At 38.8% G+C, this 20,123-nt stretch overlaps 3 protein-coding genes across 5 annotated transcripts in view; all 3 read right to left on the bottom strand.

The window, feature by feature from the left end:
- The window catches only part of LOC140953515 (somatostatin receptor type 2-like), a 9,533-nt gene extending 6,615 nt beyond the window's left edge, over positions 1 to 2,918 (bottom strand). The window contains exon 1 of one of the 2 annotated variants that reach the window (XM_073402915.1): positions 2,666 to 2,918. The gene's annotated coding sequence lies outside the window, so the exon portion shown is untranslated. Of the gene's footprint in view, positions 1 to 583; positions 880 to 2,665 lie in introns of those variants that run through there. The other variant, XM_073402916.1, reaches the window with a different exon arrangement.
- A 294-nt stretch (positions 2,919 to 3,212) lies between these two features.
- LOC140953512 (phosphoglucomutase-1-like) overlaps positions 3,213 to 20,123 on the bottom strand; it is a 35,838-nt gene continuing 18,927 nt past the window's right edge. Inside the window, exons 10-13 of one of the 2 annotated variants that reach the window (XM_073402913.1) lie at positions 8,983 to 9,178; positions 7,808 to 7,942; positions 5,868 to 5,999; positions 3,213 to 3,338 (exon numbers count right to left, since the gene is read on the bottom strand). In XM_073402913.1, coding sequence (XP_073259014.1) covers positions 5,910 to 5,999; positions 7,808 to 7,942; positions 8,983 to 9,178 — 421 coding nt within the window. In that variant the 3' untranslated portion in view covers positions 3,213 to 3,338; positions 5,868 to 5,909. Of the gene's footprint in view, positions 3,339 to 4,439; positions 6,000 to 7,807; positions 7,943 to 8,982; positions 9,179 to 20,123 lie in introns of those variants that run through there. The other variant, XM_073402912.1, reaches the window with a different exon arrangement.
- Positions 13,298 to 14,319, bottom strand: LOC140921747 (adenosine receptor A2a-like). Its single transcript, XM_073371754.1, has one exon. The coding sequence runs from the start codon at positions 14,231 to 14,233 to the stop codon at positions 13,298 to 13,300; it is 936 nt and encodes a 311-aa protein (XP_073227855.1). The 5' UTR covers positions 14,234 to 14,319.

Raw genomic sequence — 20,123 nt, 5'->3', positions numbered from 1 at the left:
TCGGTTTGGTCTAACTAGTAAGATCAGTAGGCCAGGACCAAAACTTTAATTTTCTTTCGATTAAACTAGTTGTTGTTTCATTCGACCAAGTTGTTCCTAGTCCCACCCCCCGGGCTCCTCCTCCTGTTTGCTTGTATCCCCTCGGCTCCTGCCTGCTAGACAGATTTTGGTAGACTTTCAGCAGTCTCTCAATTTTGCTGTATAATATTGCAGAATGAAGCAAAGTAGCCTGGTGCCTGTGGGTGTGAGAAAGCGTGTTTCCGCGAAGTAGAGTGTTTCTTGAAATGCAAAGAATCTGTTTAGAAAGCAACAACAGAGAAAAACGAAGGTATTCGATAAATTGAATGTATAACTAATTCTTCATTTTTTTTTTGTCAACGGCGATCGGTTCCTGCGTTACCGCCGGAATTAAAGAACTGTGCCAATCATACGTAGAATTTTTAGAGCACGGTCAGGGTTAAAGATGGGAACTGAGCTCTCATACCGATGACTCACGTAACAAGGGAATGAAAAAGCAGTTGTAATGACAATAATAATAGAAAAAAAGATTTTCGTCACAAAAAGAAGCAAAAGTAACTGATACCCGCATTCCATGATGATAGTTCCTCGGCAATCTTTTATGCTTTCGCCCACGATGTGAAGATCAGTTGCTTTTAAATGGACGCGTTGTCTCTTTTATGATCAGTTATCGTCTTCCTTCTTTTCTGTTGGGTGGCTGTGAAATTTCATCGTCAAGAGCAGAAAGGGCTTTAAACAAATATTGAACCATCGAAATGTATTTAAGAAATATTTATCTACCAAACAATTGCAAGCTTTCTGTATTTCAATAACTTCCCGTCAAAGACGGCAGATTTATTTGATTTCTTGTCTGTTTAAGAGTGACAACAATTTGACAAGAGGTCATACAAATTGACAGAAAATCAGTTGCTTTGAAATGATAGCACCAGGTGTCCTTTTTTGTATTTTTCAATACATAAGAACATTAAAAATAATGATATCAATTGATTGCAAACTTCCCGTTCTTTTTTTCAATTATTTGTCGAAATTTGCTTTGTTATTGCAGCTGTTTAATTGTTATGGCTTTAAGACTTGTACTGGTTGAAAAATCAACGAATATTAAAATCAGACAGATAAATCATCAAAGGAGAAATCGCACAACCATAACTGCAAAATTGATATCAATTTACGAAAGTAATTGGAAGAAGAAGACGAGGAATAAAAAGAAGGTTTTTGGAAGTAAACACAGGCTCTTTGCTTCAGAATGTCACGTGACCTATGCCATGCATTTTTTAAACAATTTTGTCACGGCATCATTTCTAATAATTGTATACCAAAATTCTTTTTTTTCTTTTGCTTTACATGATTCAGTTACAACAACTGGAGTTTCCATGTTTTGAATTATTTAAGCTTTAGGCATAAAAGTTAATTCGGCAAGACATCTCTGTTTAACTTGCGTGGCAACCAATAAGAATACGTATAAAATTAATGGCCGCCAAACTCGTGGAAATTACTCTGAAATTAAAAATCCATTAAGTGTTTTACTTAGTGTTTTAATTTCCTTCTCTATCATCTATATTGATTTCATACTTTTTAATTAGGACACTGCAACTACATGTATGTTCATAAAATCAGAAACTGTTGTGTAGTCTGCGAATAAAGTTGTCTTTCATCGCTCCTCACTACTTGAGACGTTTCGATCGTTTCTCTCGCAAAACGCACGGCTGCATTCGCGGGCTGCTGTTATGTTTTTGCTGTTGCGGTGGTGGTGGAAGTTGTTGCTGACGTGGTTTCGGCGTATATAATTATGTTTAATCTCTCACGTCACTAAAAACCACAAATTCTGGATCATATTGCATATAACATGATTTTTGCAACACCCTTTATCTTTCATATATTGCTCGCTTTCAATTACATGTAATTCCATTCAAACGGGGTTATTTCTACACTCAAAAAAGCTAGACATTTCTTACATTTATTTACTTATTATTAGTATTTTTAAGAAAACAACTTTACCTCGTCCACCTTGTTGCAACTGTATTTCACCTTGTGGCTAAGGGTTTTGAGTCCGATTTGTTTTTAGTTTGGTATCAGTTTTGTTTCTTGTGGCACTCGATATGAGAAGGTACCGGCAATTTTGCTTATCTCGCGAAAACCACTCGTTCTATTTTTCCTTTACCTTTACAGTATCGAAACGCCTCGCTGGCTGAATTGCACAAATTTGCATTCTTGACCCTCTATCTTCGCTTCATGTCACTTACAAAAATTTCCCTGCTTGAACCGACTTCGTTCGTAAAAGCAATCTAACGAATGCGCTCAATCAGTTAATCAATGTATACTTCCATTACCACAAGGTTAGTCTCGACGCACTTTCAATGTTATCTGCAGCCAAAGGGCATGAACGCGTTGGGCATTTCACTGAATATATCTCAAAAAAATGACGAGGACTTATTTATTTACATATTCTATCTCAGTCAACGATCAACTCAGAACTGCTAAGCACGGTAAAACACGGTAACATCCAAATCATTGTCCTATCGTTTGATGTGATTGTGGATAACTGTTTTAAAAACATCAGTTCGTTCAAAGAGTATAGAGTCATTTAGACGAGAGCTGATTCTTTAATACTACACGCGTGGCCGAACTTGTTCAGCTTCAAATGACTTACCTAAAAAATTCCTTCGAACTCAGTTTTAAATCTTGACGTTCTTTACTCCTGCAAGACTGACCTTGTATGCCAGTGAATAGTATTTTTTTCATCACCAATATTTTTCAATGATAGTCGAGCTGTCATGACCACCGACACCAAAGCAGGGAGACGACTGTGGTTTTATACGCGAGGGATCATGGGTTAGAAGTTCCGCTTCCGTTTCAGAGCGATTCCAGCGAGTTTAAGTCGCATTAAGAACGGCCTCACTTGCTATCTAAACACAATTAATGACACATGGAAACTAGCTATTGAACTCTGAAGCTTTCATTTCTTTTTTGACCCCCAAATAGCGAACACTAAGGGCCTGTTTACATGAAGGTGGGGGGACCCCAGGTAGGTGAGGTAACATGAGGCGGGTTACCCCACCTAACATGTAAACGTGATCACATTAAAATGAGAGATTGTATGGACAGGGGGGTTACCCCACCTAAGAGGGTTACCCCACCTTCTTGGAGTCCCCCACGTCAATGTAAACAGGCCCTAAGGTACCAATACAAAAACGCATAATTCATTGTCACGTAACAACAATTAACACTCGTGAACTTGGGCTGTTTGAGGAAGTACCTCTTGTAAGCGGCCAACCCCCATAGGAGACAACAGAAGTTTCCGGTCAAAGCTCCATAAATAAAACCTCTCATAAACAAACACCTCTCGTAAGCGACCGCGAACACTTTTTGGGCAAAGCTTTTAATTATTTTCCATAAAATCTCTTGTAAGCGACAACTTGACGCATTTTTGATTTCTCTATGTTACCTTTACCACAGGTAGCCCAAGCTCGAAAAACCGTATTTATTCGAATAAGCGCCCAACCTCGAATTAGCGCCCACCTCGAATAAGCGCCACTAAAACCGCTGGACACAAAACCTCCCCTGGGCCGATGTTATATAGTTACTATCTACAGAAGTACCTAATCAAAGTTATCTTTAAATGTATATTATAGTAGAGTGGAGGATGATATGTGTAAATCATAGCCTTTAATGCAGCGGAACTTGTCACTCAGAATCGCCTATGTCTACTGTCTGTGCCGGAGGTTGAGGAAGTATTCACTCTAATGGGTGTTACTCTAGTTCCGCAGATACTATAGCTGGTTCGCTTTTGTTTTTTGACGTGGGTAATACATCATTTGGTGCTTGCACAGCAGGAAACCACCGCACTAGTTTCTCTTTACGGTAATTACATCTTCTCTTAATGCCCAGTCGGAATAGTTTTGCTCGAATAGACTTGCGTGACTTTGGCTATCTCACTATTTCTGACATTTGCTCGACCAGACCCTTCAAAATTGAAAAACGGCCACGTACAATGACAATGAAACGTCGTTGGATTTTTTTCCGCGCTAGTTTTTACTCGTTTTTGTATTACGAAACGTAGCTTGTTTGGTCCGGAAATACCCAACGTTTCATCGTAAGCGGGACACACTTTGTGAATTAAAGAAAAATATCCGCGCTACTTTTTAATTGTTTTTGTATCACGAATCTGGAGCCAGGGTCCGGAGTTTGACGATAAGTGGAACGCACATTAGCCACACACATAGCCTACCTGTCATCATCGCTTTATTCGTTATGGAAATACCCCACCCGCCCCCCCCCCCCCCCCCCCCCTCCACGCCACTAGAAAACTGAAATACAGGAATAATTTACATTCCAACCACAATTTCTTATTTTTGTTTGTTTGTTTTTCGTAATATTGTAATCGACGTCAAGTTTTGACAACTCTGATGATTATTATTAATTTTGATTTTAACGTGTTAAGCCTATATAGATTGGGCCCTTCTCTCCAAATATCAAAGAGATAATCACCAGAAATTTTTCAAAATTATTTTTTAATCGTTATGGCGTTTCTTGGAGCTAAACCTTAAATAGAAAGAACTTACATTATCTTCTACAAATATGTCCAGTATGACCAACCCGAGTTGTTCAAAAGGTGGATAGCGCTATCCACCGGTTAAATCTCTATCCAGTGGATAGTGCAATTGGTTTCCGTAATACTTATCCGCAGGACAGTCATTTATCCGATGGATAGCGCTATCTAGCTTTTGAACAACTGGGGCCAGGAGGATTTTATCGTGACGTCAGTTGAACCTCTCAACCACAGTCACCTTGGCGACAGAAGAAAGTGGACGTTGAAGAGAGGTTTAAACAAAAAGGCAATGTATGGACTGCCCGCCGAAAATGTGGCGGTTGTAGAGAGGTGACCGTTAAAGCAGGTTTGACTGTATTTGGCTAAAGGGTGTTTTTAGGGCAACCGTGTGACGTGCCTAGACTGAAGCAGTGCACGTTCAGTCTGTAGGGTTGAGGCTAAGCAGGACTCGAAACAGCAACCAATCTAGAAGAGAACTGGTACAGAGACAAAAGAAATAAACGGACCTATCTATCCTTTCAGTCTTCTCCCTCGCGCGTTTGCCTTGTTCAGTCGCATTTAACATGCACACCCGCGCGATAATCCCGAGGGACTGCTGGCAGTCTACCGTCTCTACCGTGTGCTTTAGGCCCGGTTCACACGAATCCGGATATTTTTGGAGTCGTAAATGTTTGTTTTTTACCGCACGAAATTGATTCAACTCACCGAAATAGCATCGTTTTGAAACCACTCTCCAGACTACTCTTAAAGCTCCGTCCGCACGAATCTGGGTAGAAAAAAATACGGTACCCAGGTTCAAAAAATGTCGAATTCGTCTGGACCAGATCTTAGTACAATCAAACCTCTTTTTAGCAGCTCTATATAAAGTAGTCTGTCACCTTTCCCGAGGGTGAACCCTTCAGAGGTTTTGAATGTATTGTTTCGTAGTTCGTTTTTTAGATATTTCCTCTACTCTAACTACACTCTGGCTTTCCAGCCGGGCCATTTCGGTCAAGTAAGGGCAATCAAAGCATTTGATAGCACTTTTGTCAGCTGTTGGCTGGTCCAAGGGGTCACATTTTCTCATATCAACGCTCGCTAAAGATGACTAGGCTGGGACAGGTTTTGTCCATATACATGTAAACAGGGCCTAAGTTAGCAAATAGGTATATATAAATAAAGAAAATATTTGCGTAAAAAACAAAAACAAAAACCTGAAACATTAATTTATCCCGGTACCCCGTGGGTGCACCTTACAATTGAAACATTAAGATAAAAAAAATAATAATAATAATAAAAAAAAAAATTAAAACAAATCATGTACTTCTGTTTGATCCATTTTTCATATTGGGAAGAAGAGCATGTGTTATGTGATGACTGTCGGCGCGTCGCGTCCTGTTAACTTTTGCAGCTGTGAGATGTCTAGTGCTATGTCGAGCAGAGGTTTTAATACATCCTGCAGAAAATAAAGAAACCAACAATAAATAAATAAAACAAATAAAAGATACTTCACAAGGACTATAAGAAATGTTGCAAAGACACACATCGCGGTTACACGACATAGCGGCCATGCTGCGCTTATGTTCGAATACCACACAAACTGTTTTCCTTTCCTTTGTTTTGTCGTTGCCAATCGTTTTTTGCCAGAACTGATACTGAAGAACAGCATAAGAACATACGAAAAAGCTAACGGCAGTTAACGATAAAATCAATAAGCGCTTCACTTGTTAGTCTGGGGGTAGTGTGGGAGGGGAGAGGGTACTGAGATTATAGTAAAAACCCGCAACTGAGAACCTACATTTTTAGGAGTTAGTCTAAACAGGTTCTTATATAAATGGTAGTAAACAGAATTTTAGGCTATTTAGGTTCTTAAAATGGGTTCTTAATCCTGGAGAAAAAACAATTAAAACACAGCTGCAAACAAGTTGGTCATTGGCCTATACTTTTATTTTCTTCAGCCCCACAACACCCCCACCCCCACCCCCACTGCACTCATTTTTCTTTAAAAAACATTTTTACAACAATGGCAATCTGCTTTTTTTGCTTCAAATATGATTCTCGCAATGCAGCTGTAATGTACTAGTATGATTTTAGAAAATAAGAACCTGTTTTAAATTTCTTAGGCTAAATAGGTTCTTGTTTATAGGGGGTATAAATGATCAATTTTAGGCTAGCAGGTTCTTAATTTTTAGGTTCTTAGTTGCGGGTTTTTTACTGTATTGCACGGTGTGGATTCTGGGCAGCCTGCATTACAAAATTGGACGTACAGAGTTTAGCCACATGTTTAACAGAAACCGCGTTCTAAGCCATTTCCAATTTGCCCAATCTTAATAAACAGGGGAGAGCAATATGCATAGTACAAATTACAAAGATCATTTTCTAAATAAAATAATCCACTTTTTAGGTCCATTGGTTGTTTTAAACCGGTTTCAGTTAGACTCCCTTGTAGCCTTTTGTTTAAAAACGGGACAACATGGCTTATAGTCTAAGCAGAGTCCTTCTATGAGACCGTTTGCTTTGCTGCAAAAGGGTAGTTCTAACTTTCGAGTCTGTGAATGAAATCTAAAATATGCCATGAGAACTAGTGAGAATAATTTCCTGTGATACTACTTACAACGCTGTAAGTACATGGAGCATTAGATGAGGTCGTTCGGAGTAAAAAGAAGGATCCATTCAAAGAGTAGTGCTTGAATTGGAATAATATTGCCAGTACTTACGATAATACTACAATCGAAACTCCTTCAAGCGACCACCCAAAATGCAAAGACTTAGCGGTCGCTTACGGGAGGTGGTCGTTTACGAGAAACGGGGGGGCCTCTTCCGAGAATAGGTCCGGGCACATCTACTTTATGGAAGAAAATTTATTGCATGCAATCTTAAGTTACACCATGAGAACTTCCATGTTGTCACTAAAGTTCTTCGTATATTCTAAGTAGTAGCGAACATAGAGGTCACAGAAGGTGCCAAGTGGTCGCCTACAAGAGGTTAAAAGCAATGGAAAATCATCAAACTTTCAGGCCAAAAAAGTGGTCGCGGTCGCCTACAGGTGGTGTGGTCGTTTACTAGAGATTCCAACTGTAAGTCTTTGACTGAGGAAGTTTTGGTGTTTTGGGTAGGCAGTCGTTCATGAGAGTTGGTTACTTACGAGAGGGGGTGACATATGCATGTTCGACTGTAATACTAACAATATATGAATTTCGAACTTTTCATCTCATCAGGTTAAATCTTGATAGTGACATCAACAACATTCAAACCACTACATACCTTAGCCTCCTGCATATGTTTTGATTCATCTGGCTCATAGCTTTCAACGTAAACTCGGATTGTTGCATTGGTGCTCCCCGTGCCACTCAGCCGAAAAATCAGGCGCGATCCGTCAGTGAAGATTACACGGATTCCCTAAAGCAACAAAAATAAATTTACAAAAAAATATTGTCGAAACCTTCCTCGAAACTTCTCTAATCAACGGACAACGGACATTAGCGAGAACACCTAACAACTTAGGCTATATCAACACTATGCCAACTAGCTCTTGCGCCGACGCAGAGTGTCCCTTTTGTAAACGGTCGCTGTCATTTTTAAGACACTTGGCCTATTACTGAAAGCGTTTCTATTATAAAGAAAGAAAATCGCAACCCAGGTTCGAACCTGGGCCCGGAACCCGGACCTTTCGTATCCTAACCTCATAAATAACAGGTGACCCTTTCCATACTTTTTAACGTACATTCAACTTGGGCTTCAGAGTTGTTCTTTCTAAGATTATTCAAAAACCTATTATTTGCGTTATTGTAACTTAATCCAGGGAATATGTTACATCCATCATGACTAAAGGCTTGATTACCAGTGGTGCTCCACCGGCACTAAAACCGTATGGGATGGGACTTCGCTTTACACATAATAAGATCGGTGATTTTGGCGCGGTTTCTGAGACGTAGGGAGGCTGCGCTTCGCCGATCTTGAAGGTGGATCGTCACATACCGGATGGGTTTGCGTATGTAAGAGTATGAACACCTGTTCATACCCGGCAGGAGTATTTTCCAGGCCAATATAAGCATCGATCAGCTCTTAATTCTTTTCTTTTAGAAAAGAAAGATAGTCACCACCCAGAATCGAACCCGGGCATGTCGTGTCTTTACGAACCAATTTAACAACCAGCTCCCATTTGGTTTGTTAGCTTAATTGGTAAGAGCGTTGCACCGGTATCGTTGAGGTCAGGCTTCGAATTCCGGTAAGCCTGAATATTTTCAGGCCTTCTTTTCGCAAGTGAATAAGCTGCGTATGTAACTGTGATGATTTTTTTTACATTTGGTATTTTTCATGTCCACATGATAAACCATCTGGTATATTGATGACACAGCCTTTCTTTTTCCGAACAGGTTAAAGAAGCATTTGAATTCTCCGCTTCTGATTGGCTAAGAAATAATTTCTGCAAACACTACCTGTTTGCTTGTCAGACTTCCATCAATGGGATCTGTGTAAGAGAAATCATCTGTTGACTTGACTTGATATGACTTCTGTTCTTTGCCACTTCCGCCTGTCAATGTCTTATTGACTAGAGAGCTATCCTCAACTGCTTTCCGCAGGACTTCTATCACTTTGTTGGCGGCTTCAGAGTCGACGTTCTCGTAGTCGCATCTAGAAACATGAAATCACTATTTAGTGGATGAGAGTTGAAGAGAGAAGTTGCGTTATTTACTGAATAAAATATACCCAGTAAAAATCATTATCAATCATTTGCACAACTGAGGCCAGGGGTCCAGTATAGATCTATTCGGCTAAACTCAATGTTGTACCCAATTTAAATCTCCCGGGGTTAAGATTCTTTGTGTACTGTATTTCCATTAAAATGTTGCATTCACATTTAAATGACATGGAAATTCCAGAAACAAAACGTTTTATCCCCAAAGGGTTTGAATTGAGTACAACATTTAATTAGCCGAATAGGTCTATTGTTTGCTAATCTTCATTCCTATTTATACATGGGTTAGTTTATAAAAATCACAGGTAACCCAGGCTCTGTGATAGTACCACAGTACAATTGCCTTCTATCAAGTATTTTTCCAGCAGGGGAGGGTGGCTTTGGGCAAATAATGTATCGGTCCCTAGAAAGGTCACCCCAGGTCCCCTGGGATGGAATTTTTTTGTACAGTGCCCAGGCCTCATTTTCTTGGCCGCGTGTTGATCTGGCCCGGCTGCTTCGGCGAGCGTATTCTCGGTCTGTTTGGATTATATTCTTCGAGTTTGTCAAAGTCTGTGGGATTCGTTTCTCTATCTGGGAAAGCTTCATTGGTTTCTATACCTGCTGCTATCCTATTTCTACGATCCTGGCATGTTTATTTTCCGTTGGAGTTCGAATTTCGTGGAAAAAGTTGTGTTGAATGAGAGCATGTCGGCGAAAATGGCACCTCGTGTTTCCTACCTTGTATATTATTATTGTAGATAGAGTGAATTTAAACAAATTACTGCAAATTATCACGAAACTTCGTTGGAGCAATAAGGACAACAACAATTAACTGCAGAGCAAGTTTTATCGACCTTTATTTAGTATTTCCTAGAAATTTTAGGATGATATTTTTACCCCATAAAAACACTTTAATTTTACTGGAACCGTACTGTGGTACTATCACAGAGCCTGAGTTACCTGTGATAAAAATCTGTCGTGTTGCACAAACGAAAACGCGGTATTTATGAAATCAGTGTACTGGCCACCATGGAGGGATCTAAAGAACTGCGCCAATCTGGTTTATGATAGTCACTACGAAGGCAATGTACATCCAACAACTGCAACCTTCTCTTCATTGAGAAAGACAGGGAAAAATACCACTACCTTTTGTGGGCACTTTACGCATTGAAGAAGTTTAGCAAATTCTCCGCTCAGCAGCTGAGATCCCTTTGGCCACCGCCATTGGATAGAGGGCTCTGGCTGAATTTAAGATAACGCGCGAGTACAACATCCTCGACCCCAGAGCTCGCGCCTTTCTCGTCCATAATCACGCACAAAAGAAGAAGAGCCCTGGGGTCAAAAATGGCAAGGACAGTAGCTGCTATATTGCTGAGCTCTTCTGTCAATTTAGAAAACGCCGTGAATTTTCTCAAAGTTTTAATCTCTCATTAAAAGATTGGTTTTAGATTTTTTATATTAGTGTTCACTGCCCTGACCTCCCTATTTCGTAAGGAGAGGATACTTATGTCTACTTAGTCGCTTTCATTGACGACAAGACTGTGAGTGAAAAAATGAATTAAGTGCACGCTATTTAATTATTTTAACAAGAAGGGGGCTATTAGCGGATGGGAATTTTTTTTTTTTTTGCGGAGTCCAATTTGAGGATCTATCTACAGACTAACTACGTGCGTCAAATTTGCAGGCCGGCCACGACAGAAGAAACAAAGGCGAAGTACCTTCATCTTCGGCTTTCATCACTGAATACGTCAGCAATTTGGAATATCAGGGACTCAAGTTGACGGTAATAATCGGATAATAATATTCCCGAAACGCTGGTGGCTACTTATACTTTAAAACAGCCAGACAGCAATACTAGAGTTTCACACAATGCAAATATCTATGAATCGGAACTTTTCTAGTATTGGCACTACAGCTGCCAAAACCCGGAAATTCACTTCCCTGAATGTCGTGACAAAAACCAATCATCCGCGGCATCATTTTTTTTTACCTTCAAGTACTTCAATAATAAATTACACGGCTTTTTAATACTCCAACCAAGCAATTTTATAAGCGATGTCGCCGCAAATACCTTCCATAAGTCTATTGACCTTGGCCGCGTATATTAAGGCGTTTCGATACAGTTTCTCGGAGACCACACCCGATGTTTTTCAATCGCCTTAAAAGAGATTTTATCCTTGCCTGATCGCCACAAAATTTTCACTAGTGATTGACTATGAATTGAAGTCAAAATTTAGAATGAATTGCCTTTATACAGGTGGTGAGAAAACGATTAGTTTTCAGGATCGCAAAAAGGAAATACACCAAAATTTCCAAATATCGAAATATGATATTAAGCAGCCATCTGACGCTACTTAAGATTAATTTGAGTTACTTAGACCTTTTTGTTAAACAATAGGCCATTTGCACGATGACATCATTTTCCTACTACGACCAGAATCCTTCAGGGTTTTGCTTTCTTGTGCAAATTAGGGCTTTTGTTATTCAAACCTCACTGGGATTACAAAATTTAAATATGAAAGGAAAAACGGAAAGGATTATGGTCGTGGTAGTAAAATGACGCCATCGTGCAAATAACCTATTTATCACGGCTATTGAAAATATAAGGTTTGAAATATATTTACGTTTTACTTGAATTCAAACATACAGAAGTTTTTACTTTTCACGGAGGTTAATTGCTAAACACCACACACACAAGTTCCTGATGTCGGATTTTCAGTAGCAGGTCTAGATCGCGCGAACTTCGGATTTCATCGATTTTCATTTTTTTTGTTTATTTTTTTCATAGTGATAAACAGGTGAAAATTTTGTGGCGATCGGACAGGGATAAAATCTCTTGTAAGGCGATTAAAAAAAAAACATCGGTACGGTCTGCGAAAACTGTATCGAAACACCTTAGGTTGTATCAATATGGCTTTTGACAAGGTCACTTAACAGAACACACGATCCTTGAAATAATTAAGGAAATCCAAATATGCACATAGAGGCCTTTTTTGTTGGTATTTAATGTTTTCGGGAGATAACAACAAAAATGGCTTGAATTCCGTTTAAGGGGGAGAACACAAGTGACAGTAGTTTAGCAAATGCCTTCTGGAAGAACAACCGCTATCTGTGAGGCTTCTGACGGTTTTGTATTAGCATCGTTACTTTTTCCCTATGTCAATGACATGTGTTCTATTTCAAATAAGTTCAAGAGCCATAGTTAAATAGTTAAGTCAAGTTAAATTGTTATCTGTTTGCTGGCGATACTAAAATGCTCTATTCTCATTAGAAAAAAATATATATATTGAAGTAAAAGTTAAAAAAAAGGTAAAGAATACGTTACATATCTGGGTGGCTTTATGAAATATTAGCTTCATGCAAAAATCACATCGAGTACCTACCGTTAAAATTCAGTTAAACTTTAGCATCTTTATCAAACTCAGGCCATTTTGTTCCGCACTAGATACTAATAAACACCGGAAACTCACTTACCACTCCCCATTTGCGCTATGAGCTAATTGCATGAAGACAAGCGAAAAAAATAACCTTTTATTTAGCCTTTGATTCTCGTTTTATGCATTTTAGTAAAAGACGTGATTACGCAATCCCATTATTTTTTTAGCATTTTCAGATTTTACCTTTGGGCTCTTTGCACTATAAACTGCTAGCTCAGACAATGTGGGATAAAAGTAATGTCCTTTTCCACTCCAATCTGAAGAAGGTATTTTTCCCTACCGCGAAAAAAATGCTAAAATACTCGATCCTCGGTCTCCAAAATCAAAGACAAACTTAAAAAGAAATGGTCTTAAAGAACTGGTGCAATTCTATGGAATGAAGTACCAACAAATCTCAGGACACTTCCAAAAGATAGGTTCCTCCATTCCGTATCTTAAAAGCTAACGCCGAAATCCTATGAAGATTGGTAGTCCATCACAATGGGAGTAAAAATCATACTCCTCATAGCCCAGGATTCCAGATTTCACAGCAAAACATTGCTGAATTCCGGATTCCACTAACAAAAGTTTTCCCAGATTCTGGAATCGGGATTCCCTTACATGGGGCGATAATGCAATGGCGAAACGACTGGTTGTCTATGCCCTATCTTCCTTCACGTGAATTACTTTTTTCAAACTACTTCTTACAATGTTGCGAATTTCTCGATAACGCCAACAGTAAACAAAAGGGTTAAAAGATGAATTCAAGAAAATAACAAGCAACGTGGCATAATTAGCTATCAATGGCGACATCCCTTCGCCATAAATGAGCACAATTAATACAGAGACAAAAAATGGAAGATAACAAAACAGAAATGTTACATAAACGATCAAAGCATTCCAAGCGGATTTCTTTTGACGACGTAAATCCTCTACTTCAAAGTTTTGCAGCTGAATTTGACTTTGTATTTGAAAGCGATGATATCTCACAACTTTATAAATACGAATATACGCCACGGTTGTTAATAGAAGTAAAATGACTTGAAAAGTTACGATGATCTTGTTGGCTACGGGGAATAAAATGGATATCGAGGCTGTGACACCACTTGTAAACCAAAGCATAATCAACACCATATTGATACGTTTTGATGTAACGAGTTCGTGATATCGCAGATGCAACGAAATAGCGAGAAGTCTGTCAACGGCAATAGCTGCAATGGTGAAAAAAGATGCAGAACAGAGGGAAAAAGTAAAGAAATAGCAGGTAGTTACAATAACTGGACAGAACGAGGCAAAGTTACTGTCACCATTCGATGTCTTCGATAACATCACTGCGATAATAATGCCCCACATCAGTTGCGGCAACATTCCTACCGCAAAATCCGAGAGAGCGAGACTCAGGAACAACTTCTTCACTGTGGCCGGTATCGATGAAGATTTCCATAAGGCGTGAATAACTAAAAGATTTCCAAGAACAGCCACAACAGAAAATATCAGGTTAAAAATACAGTAACAAGCAAGCATAAAAGCTGAGTGAAACTGGACAAGATCTGATAGAATTTTTAACGTTCGAGTGCAAAACTTGGAAGCCATAGCGAAATTCTAGTAAGAGGTTTAAAGTACCATTGGGCCAAATCTGATTGGCTTCCCTGATAATGCAGGTGGCCTTTTCTAAAGAAAATCTTGACGAAAATAAATATTAACATATTTATTAAGCAGCTTTAATTGGACGAATGAAAGAATTATTTTGTGTCGTTGCCGGGAAACAGTTTCAATTAATTGCTTGAAGAATGATGTTTGAAATTGGCTTTACAAGAATAAAAAGGCGGAGCGGAAGATTAATATTTCAAAATACTTCGCTTTTGCTGACTTTAAAACGCAATCCTAATACAGCTGTTTAGAACAGGGGTACACATTGTAGGAATAACTGACAGTTGAAGCAGACAGCCGAAATAATAAAAGGCAAATTATATTAGGACGGTTAGCGAAATTGTGCAAAATTCACAAATTCCATATTCATTCACATTTAATGATTTCATTCTTGTTCACGAATATATTCATTTACGTTCAACAACTACGTTGTCATACAACATGTACACGAATTCACATTCAACGAAACATTTCTCAGTAACGAATATATTCATTCACATTTGCTTCAGCGAGCGCTCCGCGTTCTCGCATGTGTATTTGTTGCTAGGCTAGTTTAGATCATTTTTTTTTCTTCGTTGACTGATGGGAGACAAAGTGAAAGTATTGTCATTTATGATTAGTAATACCGTTAGTTTATGAGTAGTTTCTAGTCATTGCTGTCAATTTTAGTTTCTTTAGTTCTCTTGTTACTTTTAGTTGTATTAGTTGTATTTATTTCTTGTAAACGTGACCCGCCTAGATTAGCTTAGCTACCCGCGGGCATGTTATAATTGTACTTTTACCTTAAAACACAATAACATTATATTTATTTACATTCAAGGTCAAATTTTTTATTCAACAGTGTTGCTATATTAAATTCTTCTTCACGAATATATTCATTCACATTCAAGGTCAAAACGTTTATGCAGCACCGCTGCTATACTTATTCAACATTTCGTGCGTATCCCTCTTTGCGCATTATTATTATTGGATCCTAGGATCCAGCCTGCTCTATCCTTTGGAAACAGGCGACTAACCTTGGTGATTTGGAGAGCACAATAACGGGTTGTCTTCGCGAAGAAAATCAAGCTTTCAATGGTGGAGCACAAAGTCTTTTGATTTATTTGATGTTGATTTATTTTAAACTACTTTAAAACAGCTAAACAGCAATTATAGTAGTATTTCACAGATTGCAAATATCTATGAATCAGAGTTTTTCTAGTATATGCCTTAACTTGGCACTACAGCTGCCAAAACGTAGAAATCGGCACTTCCCTGCTGAATGTCGTAACAGAAACCAATCACCCACGACATCATTTTTTTACCTTCAATGATAAATCACACGGCCTTTTAATACTCCAACCAAGCAATTTTATACGAGATGTCGCCGCAAATACCTTCAATAAGTCTATTAACCTTGGCCGCGTATCTCAAGTGTACATCAATATGGTTTTTGGCAAGCTCATTTAAAGGAACACACGATCCTTGAAATAATTAAGGCAATCCAATAAAATATGCACATAGAGGCCTTTTTTTGTTGGGTATTTATCGTTTCGGGAGGAAACAACAAGAATGGCTTGAATTCCGTTTAAGGGGGAGAACACAAGTGACAGTAGTTAGCAAATGCCTTCTGGAAGAACAACCGCTATCTGTGAGGCTTCTGACGGTTTTGTATTGGCACCGTTACTTTTTCTCTATGTCAATGACATGTGTTCTATTTCAAATAAGTTCAAGAGCCATAGATTATGGCTCTTGATAAGTTTAATTTGTTATTTGTTTGCTGACGATACTAAAATGCTCTATTCTCATTAGAAAAACTATATATATTGAAGTAAAAGTAAAAAAAAAAGGTAAAGAATACGTTGCATATCTGGGTGGCTTTATGAAACATTGGCTTCACGCAAAAATCACAGCGTGCACCTACCGTTAAAATTCAGTTAAACTTTAGCGTCTTTATCAATCTTAAGCCATTTTGTTCCGCAATAGACACTAATGAACATTGGAAACTCACTTACCACTTCCTATTTGCGCTATGAGCTAATTGCATGAAGACAAGCGAAAAAAACACTTTTATTTAGCTTTTGATTCGCGTTTTATGCGTTTTGGTAAAAGACGTGATTACGCGATCCCATTTATTTTTTTAGCATTTTCAGATTTTACCTTTGGACTCTTTGCACTATAAACTGCTAGCTGACACAATGTGGGATAAAAGTAATGTCCTTTTCCACTCTAATCTGAAGAAGGTATTTTTCCCTACCGCAAAAATACTCGATCCTCGGTCTCCAAAATCCAGGACATAAACGTAAAAAGAAATGGTTTTCAAGAATTGGTCGGGACACTTCCCTTCCGTGTCTTAGAAGCTGAGGGCGAACTCGTATGAAGATTGGTAGTCCATCACAATGGGAGTAAAAATTATACTCCTCATAGCTGAGTTTAAATTCATCTATTTTTATCTAGACATTATCCACTTTTTCTGCTATGTTATTGTCTGTAATGAAACAGCAAGATAAAGCAATTCTTCTTTACAATTCGCAGTTTGTTTTATTTTGTTTTAACTCTTGTTCTTCTCTCCCATAGATATTTATTCACTTAATTTTGTCGGTAGCATTCGTTTTCCTTTATTTTCCAAACCATGGCATCGTAGATTAGATTTGGACGCCAAGAAGGTTATATATTATACGAACTATACAAAGCTGTTAAAGCCTTTTCTTGTCATGTCTCGCTAAGCTCCTAAATCGTACTTCAACTAAAGAAAAGTTAGGTTTTCTGTGGCCGTATTAATTTAAGGCTCGTCTCATGTAAGAGAATACAAGACAGTTTTAGATTCTTGATTCTATGTCGTGGATCCCGGATTCCGAATCCAAATTCCAGACTTTCTGTCAGTGGAACTTGGATTCCTGATTGCAATGGTTAGTGGGATTCCGTATTTCTTGTCCTGTATTTCAGATTTCACAGCAAAACATTGCTGAGTTCCGGATTCCACAAGCAAAAAGTTTTCCCAGATTCCGGACTCGGGATTCCCATACATGGGGCGATAATGCAATAGCAAAACGACTGGTCGTCTATGCCCTATCTTCCCTCAAGTGAATTACTTTTTTCAAACTACTTCTTACAATATTGCGAATTTCTCCGCGATAACGCCAACCGTAAACTAAAGGGTTCAAAGATAAATTCAAGAAAATAACAAGCAACGTGGCATAATTAGCTATCAATGGCGACATCCCATCACCATAAATGAGCACAATTAATACAGAGACAAAAAAGGGAAGATAACAAAACAGAAATGTTACATAAACGATCAAAGCATTCCAAGCGGATTTCTTTTGACGACGTAAATCCTCTACATCAAAGTTTTGCAGCCTAAGTGACTTTGTATTTGAATGCGATGATATCTCACAACTTCATAAATACGAATATACGCCACGGTTGTTAATAGAAGTAAAATGACTTGAAAAGTTGCGATGATCATGTTGGCTACGGTGAAAAAAATGGATACTGAGGCTGCGACACCACTTGTTAACCAAAGCATAATCAACGCCACATTTACGCGTTTTGATGTTACGAGTTCGCGATATCGTAGGTGCAACAAAATAGCGAGAAGTCTGTCAACTGCAATAGCTGCAATGGTAAGAAAAGATGCGCAACAGAGGGAAAAAGTGAAGAAATAGCAGGTAGTGACAATTCCTGGACAAAACGAGGCAATGTTACTGTCACCATTCGATGTCTTCGACAACATCACTGCCATAACAATGCCCCACATCAGTTGCGGCAACATTCCTACCGCAAGATCCGAGAGAGCGAGACTCAGGAACAACTTCTTCACTGTGGCCGGTACCGACGAAGATTTCCATAAGGCGTGAATAATTAAAAGATTTCCAAGAACAGCCACAACAGAAAATACCAGGTTAAAAATACATTAACCAGCAAGCATAAAAGCTGAGTGAAACTGGACAAGATCTGATAGAATTTTTAACGTTCGAGTGCAAAACTTGGAAGCCATAGAGAAATTCTACTAAGAGGTTTAAAGTACGGTTGGGCCAGATTCGATTGGCTTCCCTGATAATGCAGGTGGCCTTTCCTAAAGACAATCTTCACTAAAATAAATATTAACATATTTATTAAGCAGCTTTAATTGGACGAATGAAAGAATTATTTTGTCGCTGCCGGCAAACAGTTTGTATTAATTACTTGAAGAATGATGTTTGAAATTGGCTTTACAAGAATAAAAGAGCAGAGCGGAAGATTAATATTTTAAAATACTTCGCTATTACTGACTTTAAAACGCAATCCTAATACAGCTGTTCAGAGCAGGGGTGCAAACTGTAGCAACAACTAACAATTGAACGAGACAGAAACAAAAAAAACGGGCAAATTAGTAAGACATTTATTTTTGCGGTTAATAAAAAACAACAACAACAACGACTAGGCGCCATTTTGCGCTACTGTGTACAGGCAATTGTTACTTGTTTTGCATTGTGTTTCCATATGATCGCTATCACAGCGATCGTTATTGCTGCGATCGCTGGAGAGTGGCTTCCATATGATCGCTATGATCGCTGCGATTGCTGAACCTTTTTTTTCTCAGCGATCGTAGGGATCATATGGAAACCGGACTTAACGTTGAATACGTAATATCTTTATTTCTAAGCTCTTAGGTTATGTCATTTTAAAACTTCACGAAAAACATTAAGAGTGACTAGGGTTAAGCAATGAAAATAGTGATTAGGGTTAAGAACTGGCAATAGTGATTAGGGCTAAGCACTGACTCGAAATAGTTAGCCTTCATTTACTGTTAGGTTTGTCACTATAAATATGTAAAACGAAAACATAACTTGCAGTCGAAACCACTCTGGTGTAGTGGTATAAGCGATGGGTTTCGGGTTTTAGGACCGCGGGTTTGAATCCCTCTTATGGGTCACCTCTCACAAAGAAGACAAACAAACATGAGAAAACTGCGGCTGATTTGCCGAAAAAAAAAAAAATGGAAAATTTTAAACGTTGAAAGGTTCCGAAGGGGTCAAACTTTGCTTACAGGCTTGAGTAGTCATTGTTTCAAACAGCAAAAGCAAAAATAATAAGCTCCGGTCGTCATTAGGAAAAACGAGCCTGACCAGAAATTGACCAAAGTAGTGGTTGGTGAGCGAATTCAACAAAAATGCGAAGGTTGTCTCAAAATCCTTAAATGGCATGGATTGATGTTAAGAAAGCGTATGATTCAGTGGATCATGGCTGGTTAAATGGGATAATGTTGTTGCACAAGTTTCCGGTCTGGTTGTGTAGGGTTATTGCCAAACTTTGTAGGAGTTGGAACAGGTGGGTGATGGTTGTCACAAGGAAAGGGAGGGAAAGCTCCGAACCGATAAGATTCAGTAAAGGGTTGCCCCAATGAGATGCGCTATACCCGAGACTGTTTACTGAGTGCTTACAACCAATAGTCTGGAAGATCAGTGCTACCAAGGGATACAAACTGTCAAAACCCATCAGTTTTCAGGTTACTGACCTATCCTGGCCATGCCATCCAATATCATCCCCGAGTTATCACTCACATGCACTCCCCTTCTCATATGAGCCACTGCAGACTTCTTGGGGTTCCACTGTAGCTCCACATCTTCCACAGTCGTTTCCACCATGTTCATGACCCGATTAAGTTTACTCTCAGGTGCAGCGAAAATCTTGAGGTTATCAATATAAATTATAGTAGATATACGGGAGATCGATTTCCGTACGGTCAAGACGGAACTGCGAAATTGTCAAGTAGAGAGGCTAGAAGAAGAAGTTAGAAATCAGCGATGGCAAGGAAGTCTCGTTACAGCTACGCTACAGGACGAGAAAGTGAGCGGTAGTGCATGCTTTT

This window comes from Porites lutea, chromosome 12 (assembly GCF_958299795.1).
Source record: "Porites lutea chromosome 12, jaPorLute2.1, whole genome shotgun sequence".
Classification (NCBI taxonomy): domain Eukaryota; kingdom Metazoa; phylum Cnidaria; class Anthozoa; order Scleractinia; family Poritidae; genus Porites; species Porites lutea.
Note: the sequence above shows the minus strand (reverse complement) of the source record. Positions and strands in the feature narration are given on the sequence as shown.

Coding starts and splice junctions, on each gene's coding strand:
- LOC140921747 (XM_073371754.1), bottom strand. CDS start 14,233: ATGGCTTCCAAGTTTTGCACTCGAACGTTAAAAATTCTATCAGATCTT.